We start from the raw sequence: 17,467 nt of genomic DNA, 5'->3' as shown, positions 1-17,467 counted from the left end.
ACAATTTTGAGTGTGAAATTGCCTTTCTTGATTTGCTTTTGTTTCTACTACTACAAAGACAATGCCCTTTTGATGTTCCTAAACGTAACCCCATTAAAGATTAGATCAGAGCAGGAAGGGTTTTCTTTAAACATAGTCGCAATTCTCAAGTGCTAAACAAAGTGTGTTAGGAGTGGCTGGATTGCCCAGTAAACTATTAATTTCAGTGAAAAGCCAGAAAATACCTCACCACAGTCTTCTCTGTCATCCCCAAGCAGTGAGAATAGAGCAGGGCTCCTCCGGGTACAACCCGTCCCAAGTCAGCTGTTGGGTATATTCCCCACCAATATGGGAGACAGGTTAAAAGAAAACTATTCCAAATTCCTTCCCGTAGCATACTACAAATCTAGATTGGGGATCGCAGGGAATTTGAATGACGAAAAGATGAGGTAGCCACTTTGATGTTGCAGAGGAAGTCTTGGTTTTGCTTGGATGATTTGAAATCTTGAACAAACGTACAAAGATACCATGACACGTTAGATTGATATGGGGTCAGTGTTTTATGGGTCAAAAGTATGCAACTGCTGACATTTTCATAAGGTTTGGCGTAGTGAAGAATCTGTGGAAATAGGTGGAAATCAAATTTTATTTTTGTCTTTAAGAATCTCAAAGCCAGAAGAATCTTTAGATGAAAAGAAGTCCAACTTTATTATTTTAAAGACTATGTTTGTAGGATTAGGTATGACTGAAAGTAATTGCAAACCCCCAAATATAAATGGGATAAATGAGATAAAATCTTATTGTACATTCCTGTTCAGGAGTGCCTGCAGCATTAAGAGACACAGCCCCTTCTAGTTTGCCCTTCCACTCTGAGTGGCCCCAAGCTTCCAGTGAACCTCATGGTATAAGATGGCGGCTAAAGCTCCAGACATTAAATACACAGCGATTGGTCAGAGAAAGGCTTACATAGAAGGCAGAGGCCAGATCTTGGAGACCTGTGGAAACTGTACTATTTGGGTGTGGACATGGTCTTCTTATAGGACCTGAGAAGTCATGGAGCAGAAGGAAGACACAGTTGGATCAGTGCAAATCCTCCTGGCAGCCGTGTGGATGGCTTTGAGAAGCTTGCAATGGAAGACAGCAGGCTAATGCAGGGGCTGGTTGGGACAGCCAATGGATGGGAGAGCCAATGGATGGGGCAGGAGGTGCATAGCGAGGAAGCGGGCACAGCCTGAACTTTCTGAAAAGGCCTATGAAGAGAAAGGAAAGAGCAATCCAGTAAGGAAGAGATGATGTGGGTCAACGGGACAGGCTTCCTTCTGGCTGTGAGCAAGTGGGCATGAGACCATGGGCAGCCTGTTCTGTGGGGTGTCTACAAAAGAAGCAGGCTTCTGAGGAGAAAAGGCTCTGTGTACCGATCGATGGGTTGTGTAAGATGAATGTTCACAGTCAAGAAGAAATTTGTTGAGCACGGGTCAGAGGGGTTAGAGAGATCTAGGCTAAGAAAGAGAGTGTGATGGGGGTAAGATTGTTTAGAGATAGGCAATTCTGGGAGCTTCCTTCTCTCCCGAGTGATCAAGAGCAACAGAGGTAGAGAATGTGGTCTCAAATATTTGGACTGGTTCCGGTCATTTTGTGGTCGGCACTGGCTCACAGGGCCAGGCAGTGCCGGGTGTGGTCTGGGAGAATAAGCGTGGCCCTTTTCTGCATGGGAGGTGTGTGACAGCTGCAGAGGGCCGTGATTTGTTCCAGGATGGTACCTGGCACTCTAGGATCCCCTGGGAAGGAGTATCTACTGTCCCTGTTGTGCTTTTGTAAATAGCACAGCCACCATGACCTAGCTCTGGGCACCCACGACCCAGCACTCAGTAAGGAGCATGGCAGGTCCCTTGGGATTTCTTGGTCGGCTCTACCGGGTATAGAGAAACAGCTTCCTTATTCAACCTGATGACATTATTGCTGTTGCAATTACTTATCATGTGCCACATCTAATTTACAACGTCATAGAAGAAGAATCCTATCCTTAGTAAACCTTAGGCATTTGCATTACCCACAAGTCACTTGACTGTGTGTTTTTAAAAAATGCTAGCTAGAAATGTGTTAACACCAGTGAATACAAATGTATTTTGGGAAAAGTTTTCTTTACTACGTAGCCCTCTTTAAAGGCCCTGCTATCCCTTCAAAGGGGCTCTTCTTGATGGGGTGTTGCAGGGAAACTCAGGGTTCATTCCCCACTCAGGCAAATTCTCACACCCCCTCCCTTAATACAGACAACATAACATGGACCGTGTGGCCAAACTGCAGAGATATCGACAGAAAGATGATAGATCTAGAAACCCAGACACAAAAATAGACATGAATATAGGAAGAGAGAGAGATTATGTCATTTACAGTCTAGTGGGGAGGAGAGATCAGAGAAAGAAAGTAATCACTCACTGTAGCAAGTGCTAGAAAGAAAATGGTCCCGAGGCAGAGAATGGTCCTGGGGTAGAGAGGGATTCACTTTACACAGTGAAGTCAAAAGCTCTTTGAAGGGAGTTGCCGTTGGAGATGGGTGAGGAATGTGCAGAAATCCTGGGGCAGAGAGCTGGGTGGTCGGAGGTATTGAAGGCAGCTGGTCACAGATCATAGCAGTAAAGACAAAGTGGCAGGAGACAGTGGTGGAGATTCAACCACCCAAACACTTGGTTAAAGTCACCTCTGAATTTCTCATCATTCTCTCTACATAATAAAATGGGTAAAATTGAATTTAAATTATGTAGATAACTAACCTTTATATTTTTCTTACGTTAAGGTAATTTCATAATAGATTTGTAATTTATTTGGAAATCAATTCTATGATGTCATTTCCTGAACAGCTTCCAAAAGCCTTCATCATAAAAGGTCCACGTGAAGTAAAAGGCTTTCATCAATTCAAGGTTCAGGTTATTTATCATGGCAAAGTTCCAATTAATTGTGAGTCAAAGGGAAGACTGTTTTGCACACAAAATTAAAGGAAACATTTACAGCATTGATAGTCACTGTAATGTACTTTTTTATTTACAAAAGCATCCATCTCAAAGTCGAATTTTGGAAAGTTCTGTGATCTTGTCACGTGCGGCAAAATGTGTGCACAGATTAAATGCAGTTTTTTTTATTATTCTATTATTGATCGACTTGATATGAAGTAACCGTTCAGGTTTAATTGCCTTACTCTGAAAAAGGCCATGAGGGGGAAAGTGATCCTGTGTCTACTCAACACAAGCAACTAAAAACTACAAACAGGAATTTCAATTTGCTTTGACATGTGATTAACTGAGTCTTATCAGGCCTACAGCTTGTCCCTAAAGTCTAAAAAGATTACATTCAAAAACGTCACAAGAACATAATGAACGCACTGAAGATTTCCCATATGCTGACACAACACTCTCCTAACAAATACCCTGCCCACTGTCTTAGAGAAGTTTCACATAATAATGCCATTGGAAATTTTTCACTAAAATTAGAACAGCATGGATGAAAGAACTTGGGGAGGGGGGCATACGGGAGAAGAGTGCCTCACAAAGTTTTCTTCGCAGGTTACAGGCTTTTTGCCTGGCAGAACAGACTGGGCTCTTTTAATCTCAACCTCCGGTGGTATTGTCCTTACACCAGACTTTCGGCCTTAAGGGAAGATGGTCCTAAGCCTGAAGCTTGTGAAGAAAGAAGTGATTAGCTCAACCGTAGATGCTCACCAACAAGCTCTCAGTGTATGATGTCTGCAGAAACACATCTAGACATGCCCATCAACGTTCTCCCCACTGACGGAGGCCCGCTCCCAAGATGTGCCAGCAGGGAGTCTGATCAGAACACCTCATAGGTAGTTTTTAATAGACCTACCAACACAACACAGGTGGGGCCCACGGATTCCCTTCATCTCTACTGACCCTTGTCTTTTAAAATGAATACTGCAATGATCTCTACAAATGAAATATTTGCTACAATGCTGTCATCTAACAAAAGCCACAAGTGTTTCACAGGTAAGTGTAATTAGAATATGTCCAGTCCTTTCCATTTGTTCTCTACAATCTGATCAGAAGCGTCACAGCTGGGGGCACCTGGGCCGCTCAGTCAGTCAAGCGACCACCTCTTGATTTCAGCTCAGGTCATGAGCTCACAGTTCACGGAATCAAGCCCTGCGTCAGGCTCTGTGCTGACAGAGCAGAACCTGCTTGGGATTCTCTCTCTCCCTCTCTCTGCCCTTGCCCCGTTCCAAAATAAATAAACGTAAAAGAAAAGTGTCACAGCTGCTAGACAAGAGGACATATAGGAATACTATTTAACCAGAGAACTGTTGCAAACTCAACAATTACTATCATTTCATATTGGTTAACTGTTCTCGGAGAACTTGCCTTAAGATAACCCAGTCCCTGCCTTCACCAAGCACCCTTGACTCTGGTTTTAAACAGCCTCCCAGTTCTTCATTTGATAAGCAAATGGAACAAGGAGAGGAAATCAGAGACTTCAACCCTGGAACCATTTCATTCTGGATTGTTACTCGTGGTTGGCAGAATTTTTCCGCTTTCAGCCCGACAATGACATTATGTATACTATGAAATAATTTGTTTTCAAAGGCATTTTCCCCTCTGCTGTAAAACCAGGAGACAGACTGGAGAATACTGTAGGTTTTGTGCTCCTGGCTGAGCTAACCCATTTTATTGCTGTCTTAATTCCAAGAGGGTGTCCCATCTGTGATTAAGAGCAGAAAATCCTCCCACATTAAAGGACCCAGAACCTGTCTTTCAAATAAGTAAAGGACCGATTTTACTGGGATATTTTTCAGAAAAGCAAGGTTGGGTTTTACCCCACAGCCAAGTGGCAGTTGTCAACCTGTCTGTTTGGGAGGCCGCCTCTTTCACTAGCTGAAACGTTGCCCGAGGCTTTTTCCAGATTCCACCAACAGCCTCCACCCCCACCTCCAAGAATGAAGGAGGGTGGGAGAACTATTCCGAACTACTTTTGCTCCCGGCAACATTACCAAAATTGTGAAGCTACCTTGTTCCGAGCTCCCTCCGGGCATCACAGCAAAAAGACTGACAACCAAAAAGAGTGGCTCAGCTTTAAGGGCAGGCTCCTCACCGTCCTACACCCCGAAAACGCTCGTCGGGCTAACACACCTGCTAATTCCTGAGGTTCCTCCCAGCTCCCCCAGATCTCCCCGAAGATCTGAAGCCTCGCTTGGTGCCACGCGCCCCATCCCGAACACCCCTTCTGGCCGCGTGCACAGCATACTTTCAGACCTTGGGGACTCGCAGTGCAGTCCCTCCAAGGGGCTGTGGGCCCAAAGGACAGCGACAGGGCTAAAACTCCGACGCCGGCAAACAGCAGACCCTCCAACTGCCCCGGCCGGGGCCCAGCGCGCCCCAGCCCCGGGGCCAACAGGCGGCGTCCGGCCGTTGCCATGGCCACGGTGCGCGTTGGGGCCGCGCACGCACCCCGCGCGCGCCGGGAGCCAATCGGCAGCCGGCCCGGGCGTTGCCATGGCCACGGCGTGTGTTAGGGCCGCGCGCGCGCGCGCGCGCCCGGCGGGGGCGAGCCGGCCCAGCTGCCCCGGGACCCGGGGACCTCGCGCCCCCCGACAGCCGCCGCGGCCCGATTCCCGAGCTCCCGGCATGAACCGCAAGAAGCTGCAGAAGCTGACGGACACCTTAACTAAAAATTGCAAGCACTGTAAGTAAGAATGGAGCGAGTGCTGGGCGAGCAGAGCTCCTGGCCAGGGCGCAGGTCCTGCCCCGCACTAGTGTCCGCGGCTCGGCCCGCTTTCGGGCTCCAGTCTGAATGCCCGTGGAGCCCCACTTTCCGTGCCCTCAGGAGAAGTCTGGAAGGGAATCCCCGGGGCTACCTCGAGCCGCCTACCCACGCTTGCCCATGACCTTAAGGACCAGTACGCAGGTATCCGGGCGTCTGGCACTACACCCCCGTGCAGGCACTCACTTGCTTCCCAGACTCTCTCCTGAACTTGCCTGTCCATTGTAGAACTGTTGCGTATATACTGGCAGGACACGTGTGCTTTTCGCCTCAGACACATGCATAAAATAGGTACTGAAACCCACCAGGTTCAAGAAAACTAGAGCAGCCAGCATGCACCTGCTTTCTAGCTCTTTGTATTTTTTATTTACCTTTTATAATATGAAATTTATTGTCCAGTTGGTTTCCAGACAACACCCAGTGCTCATCCCAACAGATGCCCTCCTCAGTGCCCACCCCCCACTTTCCCCTCCCTCCACCCCCCACTTTCCCCTCCCTCCACCCCCCTTCAACTCTCAGTTTATCTCAGTTTTTAAGAGTCTCTTATGGTTTGGCTCCCTCCCTCTCTAACTCTTTTTTTCCCCTTCCCCTCCCCCATGGTCTTCTGTTAAGTTTCTCCGGATCCACATGAGTGAAAACATATGGTATCTGTCTTTTCTCTGCCTGACTTATTTCACTTAGCATAATACCCCCCAGTTCCATCCATGCTGTTGCAAATGGCCGGATTTCATTCTTCCTTGTTGCCAACTAGTATTCCATTGTGTATATAAGCCACAACTTCTTTATCCATTCATCAGTTGATAGACATTTAGGCTCTTTCCATAATTGGCTATTGTTGAAAGCGCTGCTAGAAACATTGGGGTACAAGTGCCCCTATGCATCAGCACTCCTGTATCCCTTGGGTAAATTCCTAGCAGTGCTATTGCCAGGTCATAGGGTAGATCTGTTTTTAACTTTTTGAGGAAGATCCACACTGCTTTCCAGAGAGGCTGCACCAGTTTGCCTTCCCACCTAGCTCTTTTTAGAGCAAGTAAACTGGCGGGATCCAAGTTCTGGAAACTTACCAGGAAATCCATAAGCGAAAAGCGGTTATCAATAGCTGAACATCCATAGGAAAGATGAGTTGAGTGTCACAAAAACCTGTACCTCAGAGCAAGGAAGCGTGTCTGGAAACCAAAGAGCTCTACAAAGCTAAACACATAGTCAAGAACCTGCTCCCGGCTCCAGACTTAGACTTTGCAGTTGCTGCTGGGGTTGCCAGGTAAAGGAGACCGCAGGCGACAAAATGAGCACTTACTGAAGAGGTCTGCTCCAATCACACATTCCAAAACACGGTCCTAGAGTTTCACAGGCAACTTTAGAATTGTATCCAGAACTGTACTTGGGCGAGGAGGCACGGAAGCTACGAGATGGTTTGCAATGAGAAAGATATGTCTGATGCACAAGCTTACAAATTGTTTTGCTGATTGCAAAACTAATGGCCACTTGAGAAAATAGGAGAAGCCGTAATCCCAGGACCACCCCCATTGTGCAAAGGAGGAACAAAAAGGTGTAATGTAGTCCTAGAGATTTAGGATCTTGTGTCTTCTAGTTGTACTTAGTATCTAAATACAGCTCCCTTTACTGGAGGGAGCGTCACTGTAGCTAAAAGTTAGGGTGTGTATAAACATCTGAAGCTTCTTAGTAAAAAAGCCATCCTATAACGTAAGGGATTATTATCATTATTATAATCTGGTGAGAGTTTTGTCCTGTTGTTGTTTTTCTCAAAATAATTCCGTTTCAAGGGAAAAAAAAAACCAGATCTTAAAACATCTAGTGAACATTGTGAATAAACAATGCAGTGACTGCTATCCACAATGCTGAATTTGATTTCGTCCCTGTTCAGTAAGTTTACAGTGTACTGTGAACAGTCAAAACGTGGATGTATTAAAAGGTAAGTGAAAACCTGGCAGGTAAAACAACCAACTCTTTTTCCTTTTGTCCTTACATAAAATTTTTAAAGGGGGCCTGAAAAACCTAGATGATGACTAGTTCAATTCTATACAGATAGTTACAAGTCATGGACATTATAATTAAAACATTGTTTGAAACAGAGAACCTTACCCCTAAAGTCAGATTTCCTTTTACTTGCCAGATGATAATCCTACCAGGGTGAAATGGAAAAATTCTGCAGAATCAGAGAAAAAAAATACCTTAAGTGATTGCCCAGCTAACCTCCCATTCTACAAATATGACGTGCAGAGCACATGTAGACCAATCCAAAGAGATGAAAATCGATTCTTGAATTTCCCTTGGTTTCATTTAGTATTTCGTTCTAGAATTTAAGAAACATTGCAGCAAGAAAGACTTTCTTATGGCCAATCTTGGATCTTTTGGGTAATAAATTAAGCTGATATTCTTTAATTTTTATTTCAGGCATAAATGGAAAAATGGCTAATCAACATCCACTCTACTAACATTTCATATACGTGAATATCATTCTTCGTGCAGGCTTTTCCTTTTTTTTCACGTTTATTTGTTTTTGACAGAGAGACAGAGCTTGAGTGGGGAAGGGGCAGAGAGGGAGGGAGAGAGACACAGAATACAAAGTAAGTTCCAGGCTCTGAGCTGTCAGCACAGAGCCTGATGTGGGGCTCAAACCCACCAACCCTGAGATCGTGACCTGAACCGAAGTGGGACACTTAACCAACCGACTGAGTCACCCAGGTGCCCCTATGCAGGCTTTTCTTCTTCAGCCACTAACAGTTCCTTTATTTTTAGAGGTGTGTGTGTGTGTGTGTGTGGTTGAATATATGTAACATCAAATTTACCATTTTAAGTGTACGATTCTGTGGCATGAAATGCATTCACATCATTGTGCAGCCATTACCACCATCCATCTCCAGAACTTTTTCATCTTTCTCAGCTGAAACTGTACCCACTAAACTGTCTCTCCTCATTTCCCCTTCCACCAGCCCCTGGCAGCCGCCATTCTACTCTCCTTATCTGAATTGCACCACTCTAGGTGCATCATATGAGTGAAATAATACAATATTTGTCCTTTTGTATCGGACTTCTCTCACTCAGCGGAATGTCATCAAGTTTCATCCACGTTGTAGCCTGTGTCAAAATGTACTTCCTTTTCAAGACTGAATAATATTCCATTATATGCATACGCTCCATTTTATTTATCCGTTTATCCATCGATGGTCACTTGGTTTGCCTTCACCTTTTGGCTCTTGTGAATTACATTGTCATGAACATTGATGTACAAGCACCTGAGTGCTTGCTTTCAGTTCTTTTAAGCATATACCCAGCAGTGGAGTCACTGGGTGACCTAGTGTAACATCTATGTTTAATGTTTTTTTGAAGAACTGGCATGCTATTTTCTATAGCAACTAACTGCTCTCTTTTTCTTAAATTTATTTATGTATTTTGAAAGAGAGAGAGCAAGAGAGAGAGAAAGAGTGGGGGAGGGGCAGGAAGAGGGAAAGAGAGAGTGAGAATCCCAAGCAGGCTCGCGCGCTCAGCATAGAGGCGCACACAGGGCTCACACTCACAAACCATGAGATCATGACCTGAGCCTAAATCACGAGTCAAACGCTTAACTGACTAAGTCACCCAGATGCCCCATAATAGCTCTTTTTAAAATTATAACCATTATATTGTTTTCTCCTATTTAATCCATTTTAAAAGAAATTTATTTTAACATTTATTCATTTTTGAGAGACAGAGGAGAACAGAACGTGAGCAGGGGAGAGGTAAAGAGAGGGAGACACAGAATCTGAAGCAGGCTCCAGGCGCTGAGCTGTCAGCACAGAGCCCGATGAGGGGCTCGAACTCACGGAGCACGGGATCATGACCTGAGCTGAAGCTGGACACTTAGCCGACTAAGCCACCCAGGCGCCCCCTATTTAATCACTTTTTTTTTTTTTACCAAATCTTTAGTTTCCCCTAATATTCAATGTTCCTCCTAAATTGTGGTACCCAAAACCAGATAATCACGTTCAATCCTGTCTTGACTTGTAGGATGAGGCGTGATTTCTCCAATCCTACCTACTGTCTTCCTTTATATTCACACAGGTTTCATCCTTGATTTTTAAAACAAGTCATAATTTTGTTTTGTTCTGACATAAAATCTTTCTCCTCCCCCACCTATACTTCATATTTAAACTCCCTTTTATGTTCTTAATGCCAGGTAATCACTTCCACCTACGTACGTCAAATGAGAATTGGAACACAAATAATTAACTCAGGGTTTATAAACACCCTTCATGCAATTATGTGCCTGGGCCAGTGTACGTGTCTGTGTATCTATTTTAAATAAAAATTCCCCTTCTGCCACGATACTACTGAATCCTTGTGTGTTGCTTTTCACATACAACAAGGACCACGATGGGTGCTAGAAGATGGTTAAATGCTTCTGAATTGGAAACTAGGTGATTCTGATGTCCAAAATCTGGCTTAATGATTTCACCAAAGCTGATGGGAAGTGAAAATTATTGCCTGGTGTTCAGGAGTCTGGTATCTCTTCCCAGGGAAAAGTTAAGTGATTCCATAAATGCGTATAATCAAAATGCTGGGGGAAAGTGACCATTCTTAAACGTTACCTTGCTTACTTTCAATTGCACCTCTACTGCCTTTAAAGTTCAGGATCCAGCCCCACAATCGTTCTTCAGGTAACTTGGCTAATATTCTTTTCTTCCTAAACGTGACTGAGTGTACATCTGTTTAATATTCAAGTCCTATTCGGTGGGAAGGCTGTTTCTCTTATTTTAATGGGGAATCCTCTGTAGTGGCCACCCACTACTAATTTAAGTGTCATGAATCTTAAAACAGAATAGTCGTCTGTTGAAAACTGAGTATTTGATGGCCTTGATGTTGTTTATAAACTCATTAATGTAAAGTTTAAGTTAGAAATTAAAGATTAAAATGCATTTTTGTTACATTTTAATTTTACTTTTTCACAGTCAATAAATTTGAAGTGCAATGTCTTATAAATCTTTTTTATAACCTGGTGGGAGATGTAACAGAGCGGCAAGGTATGGTCACTGGACTAGATCGTAATGCATTTCGAAACATCTTACACATGACATTTGGAATGACAGATGACATGATTATGGACAGAGGTAAGAAGACACAATATTCAAATGGGCTACATCTAGCCATAACTGGAAAAAAAAAAAAAGTTTGGAGTTTGGACATATTCCTTGGTAGGAAGCTTAATGTTCTGAATTCCCAATTTCACTTGAATATAAAAAATTAATTTGTATATGCATAGGGGAGGATCATAGGGAAGGAGATTCTACCTTCTGTATTCTGTGTATTTAAAAAAAGTCTAGCTTGAATAATTAGGTTTTCCTTACTTTATATCTGAAAGCCTCAAATAGTTCTATTTCTACTTAGTAAACATAATGATGAAAATAATAGTTTTAAAAGGACATACAAACTTTACATCATCAAAAGTATTTCAACAAAAATTAAGTTATAGTCTTCTGTATCATGTAATAGCATTACTTTTCTTAAGTAAGAAAAATATAAAATAATGTATTTTATGCTAATATATCAGCATGTTTAATATACTAGTATATTCATATGTTAATAATTATTGATTAATATATTTAGATGCTCAGAATTTACTTTGTTCCCACAAAATACGAAGGGAAAGTGTCAAAGTTTAAATAAAAGAGTTCCCAATGTTATGTCTTAGTTCTCCCCTTTGTCGAGTGAGAACGTTGGACCATCTAATCCTGAAATTCTGTCTAAATTTTAGAAGTGAGTGGCACCAGTGTAAACGTACTTCTGAGAAAAAAAAACGCAGCACAGCTGTAATGTTGTACTTGTCTCCTCTCTCAGTATTCCGAGGTTTTGATAAGGACAACGACGGCTGTGTAAACGTATCAGAGTGGATTTCTGGATTATCGGTATTTCTTCGAGGAACTCTGGAAGAAAAAATGAAATGTAAGATTTCATGTTATTCTATTGCTTTGGACATTAGGACTAACACATCGAAAGAACTTACCTCCCGTCTTCCAAACCTGCCAGTGAAAAGGTCTGTCTTTTGGTTGGTTAGTTTGAATCCCCCGTAGCCTCTTTTACAGAGCGAGTTTAAGTCAATGATAAAGGTTGAAAAAAATTAATAAAAAGGAAAACCAAGAGAGCCTGGGGAGTCGTTCATGCCGAGCAAACCTGCATAAGCATATACTATCCATGCTGACTGTGTGCATCTGCAGTCATGTATCAAGGTGTTAAGTATTTTATATGTTTACCTGAGCTGTTAACCATAGAAGCAGTGAACGTTGGTTCAAGTCTTCTGATTCTTAGTTCATTCTTAATTCATGCTGATGAACTCTGCTTAAGGATCATATTTCAGTCAGTTTTTCCAAGAGCTCAGGTCATTGTTCCTTGGCATGCTTGTTCACAGCCGATTGAGTGTAAGGACTCATTTTCTAAGGGTCGTTCACTATATGCAGCAAGCGTCCGTGAAGCATTTACTATGGAAAGTAGATTGCCCTACAGCCTGCGGGGTTGACATGAACATCCACAATACAGATGTTGGCCTTGAAAACTGTACAAGAGCACATTTTCCCCTAGTGAGAGTATCAGATTCATAACTGGTTGTTTTTTTTAAAAGATTGCTTTGAGGTGTTTGATTTGAATGGTGATGGATTCATTTCAAAGGAGGAGATGTTCCATATGTTAAAGAACAGCCTTCTCAAACAGCCGTCTGAAGAAGACCCTGACGAAGGAATTAAAGATTTGGTTGAAATAACTCTTAAGAAAATGGTAAATATGGGAAATTTAGGATTTTATATTGAAATTTACAGGCCAGATATGGGGTAAGGCACTAGAACTCAAATTATAGTAACTGTCAGTTTCCTGCTTGGTAAAATGAAACACTTACGTTGTTGCTCTTTTTTACTATAATATTGAAAGTTCTTTTCAATTTCATTATTTAGTCTCTCATTTTCCCATCACCTTTCTCCTATCAATACTTGACCAACAAAAGACAGTCTGTGTTTGCAATAAACATTTTTCATGTCGACTGATGTGTGGCTGGTCACCTCCCAGGACCATGATCATGATGGGAAGCTGTCTTTCTCAGATTATGAGCAGGCTGTGAGGGAAGAGACCCTTCTACTAGAAGCTTTCGGACCGTGTCTACCTGATCCAAAGGTAATATCGCTTTCCCTGAACAGTGACCAATGCGTAACGGAGAGTCAACAACCCAGGACTTGTAGGCTTGGTGAGTGAAGGATCAGATGAATTATATTCACCCACGAGGAATAGCTTCTAAGTAGGGAAAGCCCACCTGCTGGTTCATCTCATAGGACCGTTTTAGCCTAATGCCATTTTTCCCATTCATTAACTCATTCATTCAGGTAAGAAACAATTATTGAAGCATAATGTACTCCAGAAACACAGATGAAAGGTTCCATGTCTGCACTCAAGGGTTAATATTTTCCTGGGAGAAGCCAGCATGAAACTAATTACACAACAGTGTGATAAGTATTACTATAATAATGCTGACTTGTTGAGTGTTTCATCTATGTCAGGCGATGTTTATTACCTCATTTAATCCCCCCAACAATGCTATGAAGGAGGTAGTATTATTATCCTCATTTTACAGATGAAGAAAATGAGCATCAGAGAGTTTTGGCGAGTTGCCCCAGGTCAGTCACGAGTTACGGAGTACCCTGGGCGCCCTGGTGCTCCAGTCCATAGAGATAGGTGCTGGAAAGTGCCGCGGTGGTCGGGGCATCTAATCCAGCTGGATAGAATCGCTGGTGAATGGCTTGTGGCACAAGGAAGGCTCAGCTGGGTTTTAAGGCCACAATAGTTAGCAAGGTCCAAATGGAGAAGAGCAGTCTAAGCAAGACATACACATGGGAGGGGAAGACAGGGGACAGAAAGAAGGACTGTGTTAGAAGAGCGTTCAGTGTGGTATGAGACTCATGTTGACGCTAGACATGCATAGGAGAGCCAAGTCCTGTGGCACTTAGAGCTTGGATTTTGTCTTGAAGCTCATGAGGATTCACTGGAAGATTGTAAGCAGGTGGAGTGACGTGATATATAAATATTACCATATACCCGTTTCCCCAATCTCTGGTTGGTTTATCCAGCTGCCTATTCAACATGTCCAGTAGATAATCTCAATGAACTCTTGGTTTTCCTCTAAAAATCACTTCTCTCCCATCTTCCCTACCTCAATAAATGACACAGCTCTACACTCAGTTTCAGTCAAAAACCTAAGTCACCCTTAATTTCCCTCTTACAGCAGCTCCTACTTCAAAATATGTCCTTGGGGCACCTTCACGGTCAGTTCATGGCGTCAGCTCAGGTCACGATCTTGCGGTTTGTGAGTTTGAGCCCCGCATCAGGCTCACTGCTGTCAATGTGGAGCCCGCTTTGGATCCTCTGTCCCCCTTGCTCTCTGCCTCTCTCTCTCTCTCTCTTAAAAATGAACAAAATATGGCCTTGAGTATAACCTCTCCACATGTGTGTGATTGCCAACCTAAATCAAGCTGCCACCCTGACACTCAGCCTATATCATTGGCTTTCTTGCTTCTGATGTTGCCCCCACAAACTATGCTCTGTAACATCCAGTGTATTTGAAAACACAAATGCTGTCGTGCCTCTCTCTTGCTTGAAATCCCCAGTGTGTTCTGATGCCTGTTCGGTGACCCCTCTGTCTCTCTCCAGACCATGGTCTCCTACTACCTCCCCAATGGAAGATTCCTGCCCCTGGAGCAGCCACCTACCTGTTCTCCCTACAGAAGGTGCCTCTGCACTTGCTGTAGCTTCTTTCTGAGTGTCCTGTGCCCAGACCTCAGCATGTCTCAGATGCTTACTTCACTCAGTCTCTGAGCAGATGCCATCCACCCTCTTAACTACTCCATCCCCTCCACCCCCTACCACTGCCCCTTTTTGCTTTGTAGTTCTTATCACTATGTAGAATGTATTTATCTACTCATTTACTTCTTGTCTGTCTCGAAACATGGATAGAAGTTCCCTGAGGGCAGGAACTTAGTCTTTGTTTTTTCACCATATTTCCCCATATACCATGTGTAGCACATGGTATACAGTAGGTGCTTAGTAAATGCTGAGAGGATGGATGGATGGATGGATGGATCTCAGGAGTGCCCAATAGTGAGTTCTAGATCTGCCTCTTTCCATCTCCTCAGGAAGTACTTTATCACTGGCCTTTCTCTTTACCCTACATCTTCAACCTCTTACCTCACTACAGAATTTTGCCCTGCAGAATTTAAATTTAGCCTAATATGAAAAATGGTGAGAGAGAGAGAGAGAGAGAGATAAGGGAAGGGAAGGGGGAAGGGAAGGGGAAGGGCTGGGGGAGGGGAAGGGAAGGAAACAGGGAGGGAAAAAGGAAAAGGCAGAGGAAGGAAGGGAGGAAAGAAAGAACCCGACTTTAATCCCACATGTACTTCTATTTCCTGTCCAATGGCTTTCTTCCTTACAGTCAAACGTCGTGAGAGAACGGTCTATATTTGTGACCCACACTACCGCGGTGTCTTCAGCCCATTCCTAAAACTGCTCTTGCTGAGGTCACAACACCCTACTTGTTAGTAGGTCCCAAGCGCAGGGCTCTTGGTTTCTTGTCCCGCTGGCCCACATCCCTTCCCCACCCCAACTCTCAGTGCAGCTGCTCGGCTCCGGCCGCAGCCTGGCTGTGACATCATGAGGCCTCCTGGACTCCGGAGCCCCCATGTAGTCACCCTCTGACACCGTCCCCGCCATGAATTAAGCTCCATTTGTGGCCACCTGGCCACCAGGCTGGAGGCTCCTCGAGAGCTGCGTCATGCCCCTTTGCTCATCTTTGTGGCCCCAGACCGCGTGTCACTGTCCCTGCCCGTGAGTGGAAAGTGCACGAGTGTCACAAGTTCCTGGTCCCCGCTCTTCTTCAGTTATCTTGGAGCTCTTCAAACATGAAGGAGACATACAGAACGTTTTGCTTTGTTTACCTTTTTGGAAGTCTGTGCTAATTTGAGCACTTTTTTTTTACAGAGCGAGATGGAATTTGAAGCCCACGTTTTTAAAGATCCGAATGAATTCAATGATATATAAATACCTAAATGTCTGTGTTGTCTCAAGTGAGTAAAAAAGGAGGCGCATATGTATTGTTTATTTCTCCTGCTTAGCTCAGAAAGATGATGTTGAGTCGTGTGTTTGGGGCGGGGGAGGGGACTCACCAACAGGTGTCATCCAACCTTGGTGGAAGATGCAAATGAACAAATGGGAGACAAGAAGCCCCATTCTGAGTGTGCGTTTGGCAGTTTAACATTGCCAGATATCTTATCACATAGACTATCCGTTGAACTAGCATGAAACAAATCGATTATATAATCATGCAGAGGCAAATACTTGTCATGTGAGAAAGATGCTGGGTGTACACTGAAAAATCAGTGAGACTACTGAATTTCCTTTGGAGCGGTAAATCAAGACCACATCAAAAGAAGGAAAGGGTAATGGCAGTTAGCATTTCGACACCTTTCCGCTAGGCATGGAGGGACATTCCGAGAGCTGAAAGCGGCATGGGACCTACTTCAGCATGATGCCTGTTATTGTTTGAGGCTTTGCCAGAACAGCCTTGGAGACAGTAAGCATCTGAAGGCAGGGATCCCCGCAACCCATCTTTGTGTCTGGCACAGCGGTGAGGACAGTCGCCTGCATAGAACGGGTACGCAGTCAACAGCGTGGAGGGAAAAGTGCAAAGTGCTGCAAGATAAATCCAGACTCTTGGTGAGCGGAGGAGGAAGAGAGGGCTGTTTCTGTACATAATGCGTGATGCGGCCACAGCTTTCGGTCCATCTCTGGAGTCACCCCGAGGCTCCTCACCCATTGTGGCCGGTTGTAAAGTCCCCTCTCTGCCCTGGATCCCTCTGCCTCTCCGCTTCAGCCCCATCCCTTGCCCCCCTCGCCCCACCTGGGTGCGTCTCAGTGTCATGCCTCCACCTTTGGCCTCCCCTCACGCACCCCTTAACAGGGAGCGCGTCACACCTCCTCCTTCCAGCCGTGAACTCCCGAAGGCAAAGCTGCTTCCTCGGCCTCCTACTGTCCAGCAGGTGCCTGTAGGCCCTGGGCGCAACATGAGAAAGATGGGGCCCACTTAGGTTCCGGTAGCTGCCGCTCACCCCTTTCTTACATGCGTGCAGGCAGCTGCGAGCGTGCAGATCTGCAGATATCCCCTCTGTCCACATATAAACACTCAGAGGCTACTTGACACACTAAATCCCTTTCGTTAACATCCGTATTAAGTTTAAGCAAAAGAGTACCTTGTGTTAAAAAAAAGGACTGATACAAATAAATGGAATAAGTGATTCCATGAAATAAAAGGTATTTTACCGCCTATGTGTTTTCTTAAAATTTTAGATTCTTACATAGATGGACCTCGACACCATTTTCCTGCCTTGAGTAGGTCTAAACAGTGGGACGCACAATGCTTTGATTTTTTAAAAATTATGTTTTTCTGATTATGAAGTAAGAGAGGTTCGCTGAAGACCATTTCAGAAGTTTAGGAAATTAAAAAATAAAATTAAAATATTCATGAATACTCAGGTATACATTCTTTCAGGCTTTCTGAAGGCATTTGTAAGTATAGCTATACTTTTGCCCGGAGTAGACCTATATATTTTTTTTAGATGATCACGTTGAAAATGCCCTTTTTTAAGCCTTTTTTTTATGGACCTCCAGCTCATGGCATTTTCTCAGGTCGACTTCTATT

The 17,467-nt window shown here is 44.0% G+C and overlaps 1 protein-coding gene and 1 long non-coding RNA gene across 6 annotated transcripts; one reads left to right on the top strand and one right to left on the bottom strand.

Moving 5' to 3' along the window:
• Positions 1 to 520: 520 nt before the first annotated feature.
• LOC132664046 (uncharacterized) lies at positions 521 to 5,377 on the bottom strand. 2 transcript variants are annotated; one of them, XR_009603400.2, is made up of 2 exons: positions 5,115 to 5,377; positions 521 to 1,229 (listed from the first exon to the last, which is right to left on the bottom strand). It is a non-coding gene; the product is annotated as an uncharacterized LOC132664046 (long non-coding RNA). The 2 variants fall into 2 exon arrangements; XR_009603399.2 differs by having other exon boundaries at positions 5,238 to 5,377.
• A 135-nt stretch (positions 5,378 to 5,512) lies between these two features.
• CLXN (calaxin) lies at positions 5,513 to 17,080 on the top strand. 4 transcript variants are annotated; one of them, XM_060610492.3, is made up of 7 exons: positions 5,513 to 5,667; positions 10,695 to 10,853; positions 11,581 to 11,685; positions 12,359 to 12,510; positions 12,796 to 12,900; positions 15,751 to 15,836; positions 16,245 to 17,080. In XM_060610492.3, exons 1-6 carry the CDS (start codon positions 5,610 to 5,612, stop codon positions 15,808 to 15,810), a joined length of 639 nt encoding a protein of 212 aa, XP_060466475.1. In that variant the 5' UTR covers positions 5,513 to 5,609; the 3' UTR covers positions 15,811 to 15,836; positions 16,245 to 17,080. The 4 variants fall into 4 exon arrangements, 3 of the variants coding, with proteins under 3 accessions (XP_060466475.1, XP_060466474.1, XP_078297543.1); XR_013553339.2 differs by lacking the exon at positions 16,245 to 17,080 and having other exon boundaries at positions 12,734 to 12,900; positions 15,751 to 15,857; XM_060610491.3 differs by lacking the exon at positions 16,245 to 17,080 and having other exon boundaries at positions 15,751 to 15,857.
• The last annotated feature ends 387 nt before the right edge of the window (positions 17,081 to 17,467 follow it).

This window comes from Panthera onca, chromosome F2 (assembly GCF_046562875.1).
Source record: "Panthera onca isolate mPanOnc1 chromosome F2, mPanOnc1 haplotype 2, whole genome shotgun sequence".
Classification (NCBI taxonomy): Eukaryota; Metazoa; Chordata; class Mammalia; order Carnivora; family Felidae; genus Panthera; species Panthera onca.
Note: the sequence above shows the minus strand (reverse complement) of the source record. Positions and strands in the feature narration are given on the sequence as shown.

What these genes read in the sequence shown, in the direction of transcription:
- CLXN (XM_060610492.3), top strand. Translation starts at nt 5,610, where the DNA reads ATGAACCGCAAGAAGCTGCAGAAGCTGACGGACACCTTAACTAAAAAT. An exon ending in TCTGGAAGAAAAAATGAAAT is followed by an intron (nt 11,686 to 12,358) that starts GTAAGATTTCAT and finishes TTTTTTTAAAAG; the next exon opens with ATTGCTTTGAGGTGTTTGAT. An exon ending in CGTGTCTACCTGATCCAAAG is followed by an intron (nt 12,901 to 15,750) that starts GTAATATCGCTT and finishes TTTTTTTTACAG; the next exon opens with AGCGAGATGGAATTTGAAGC.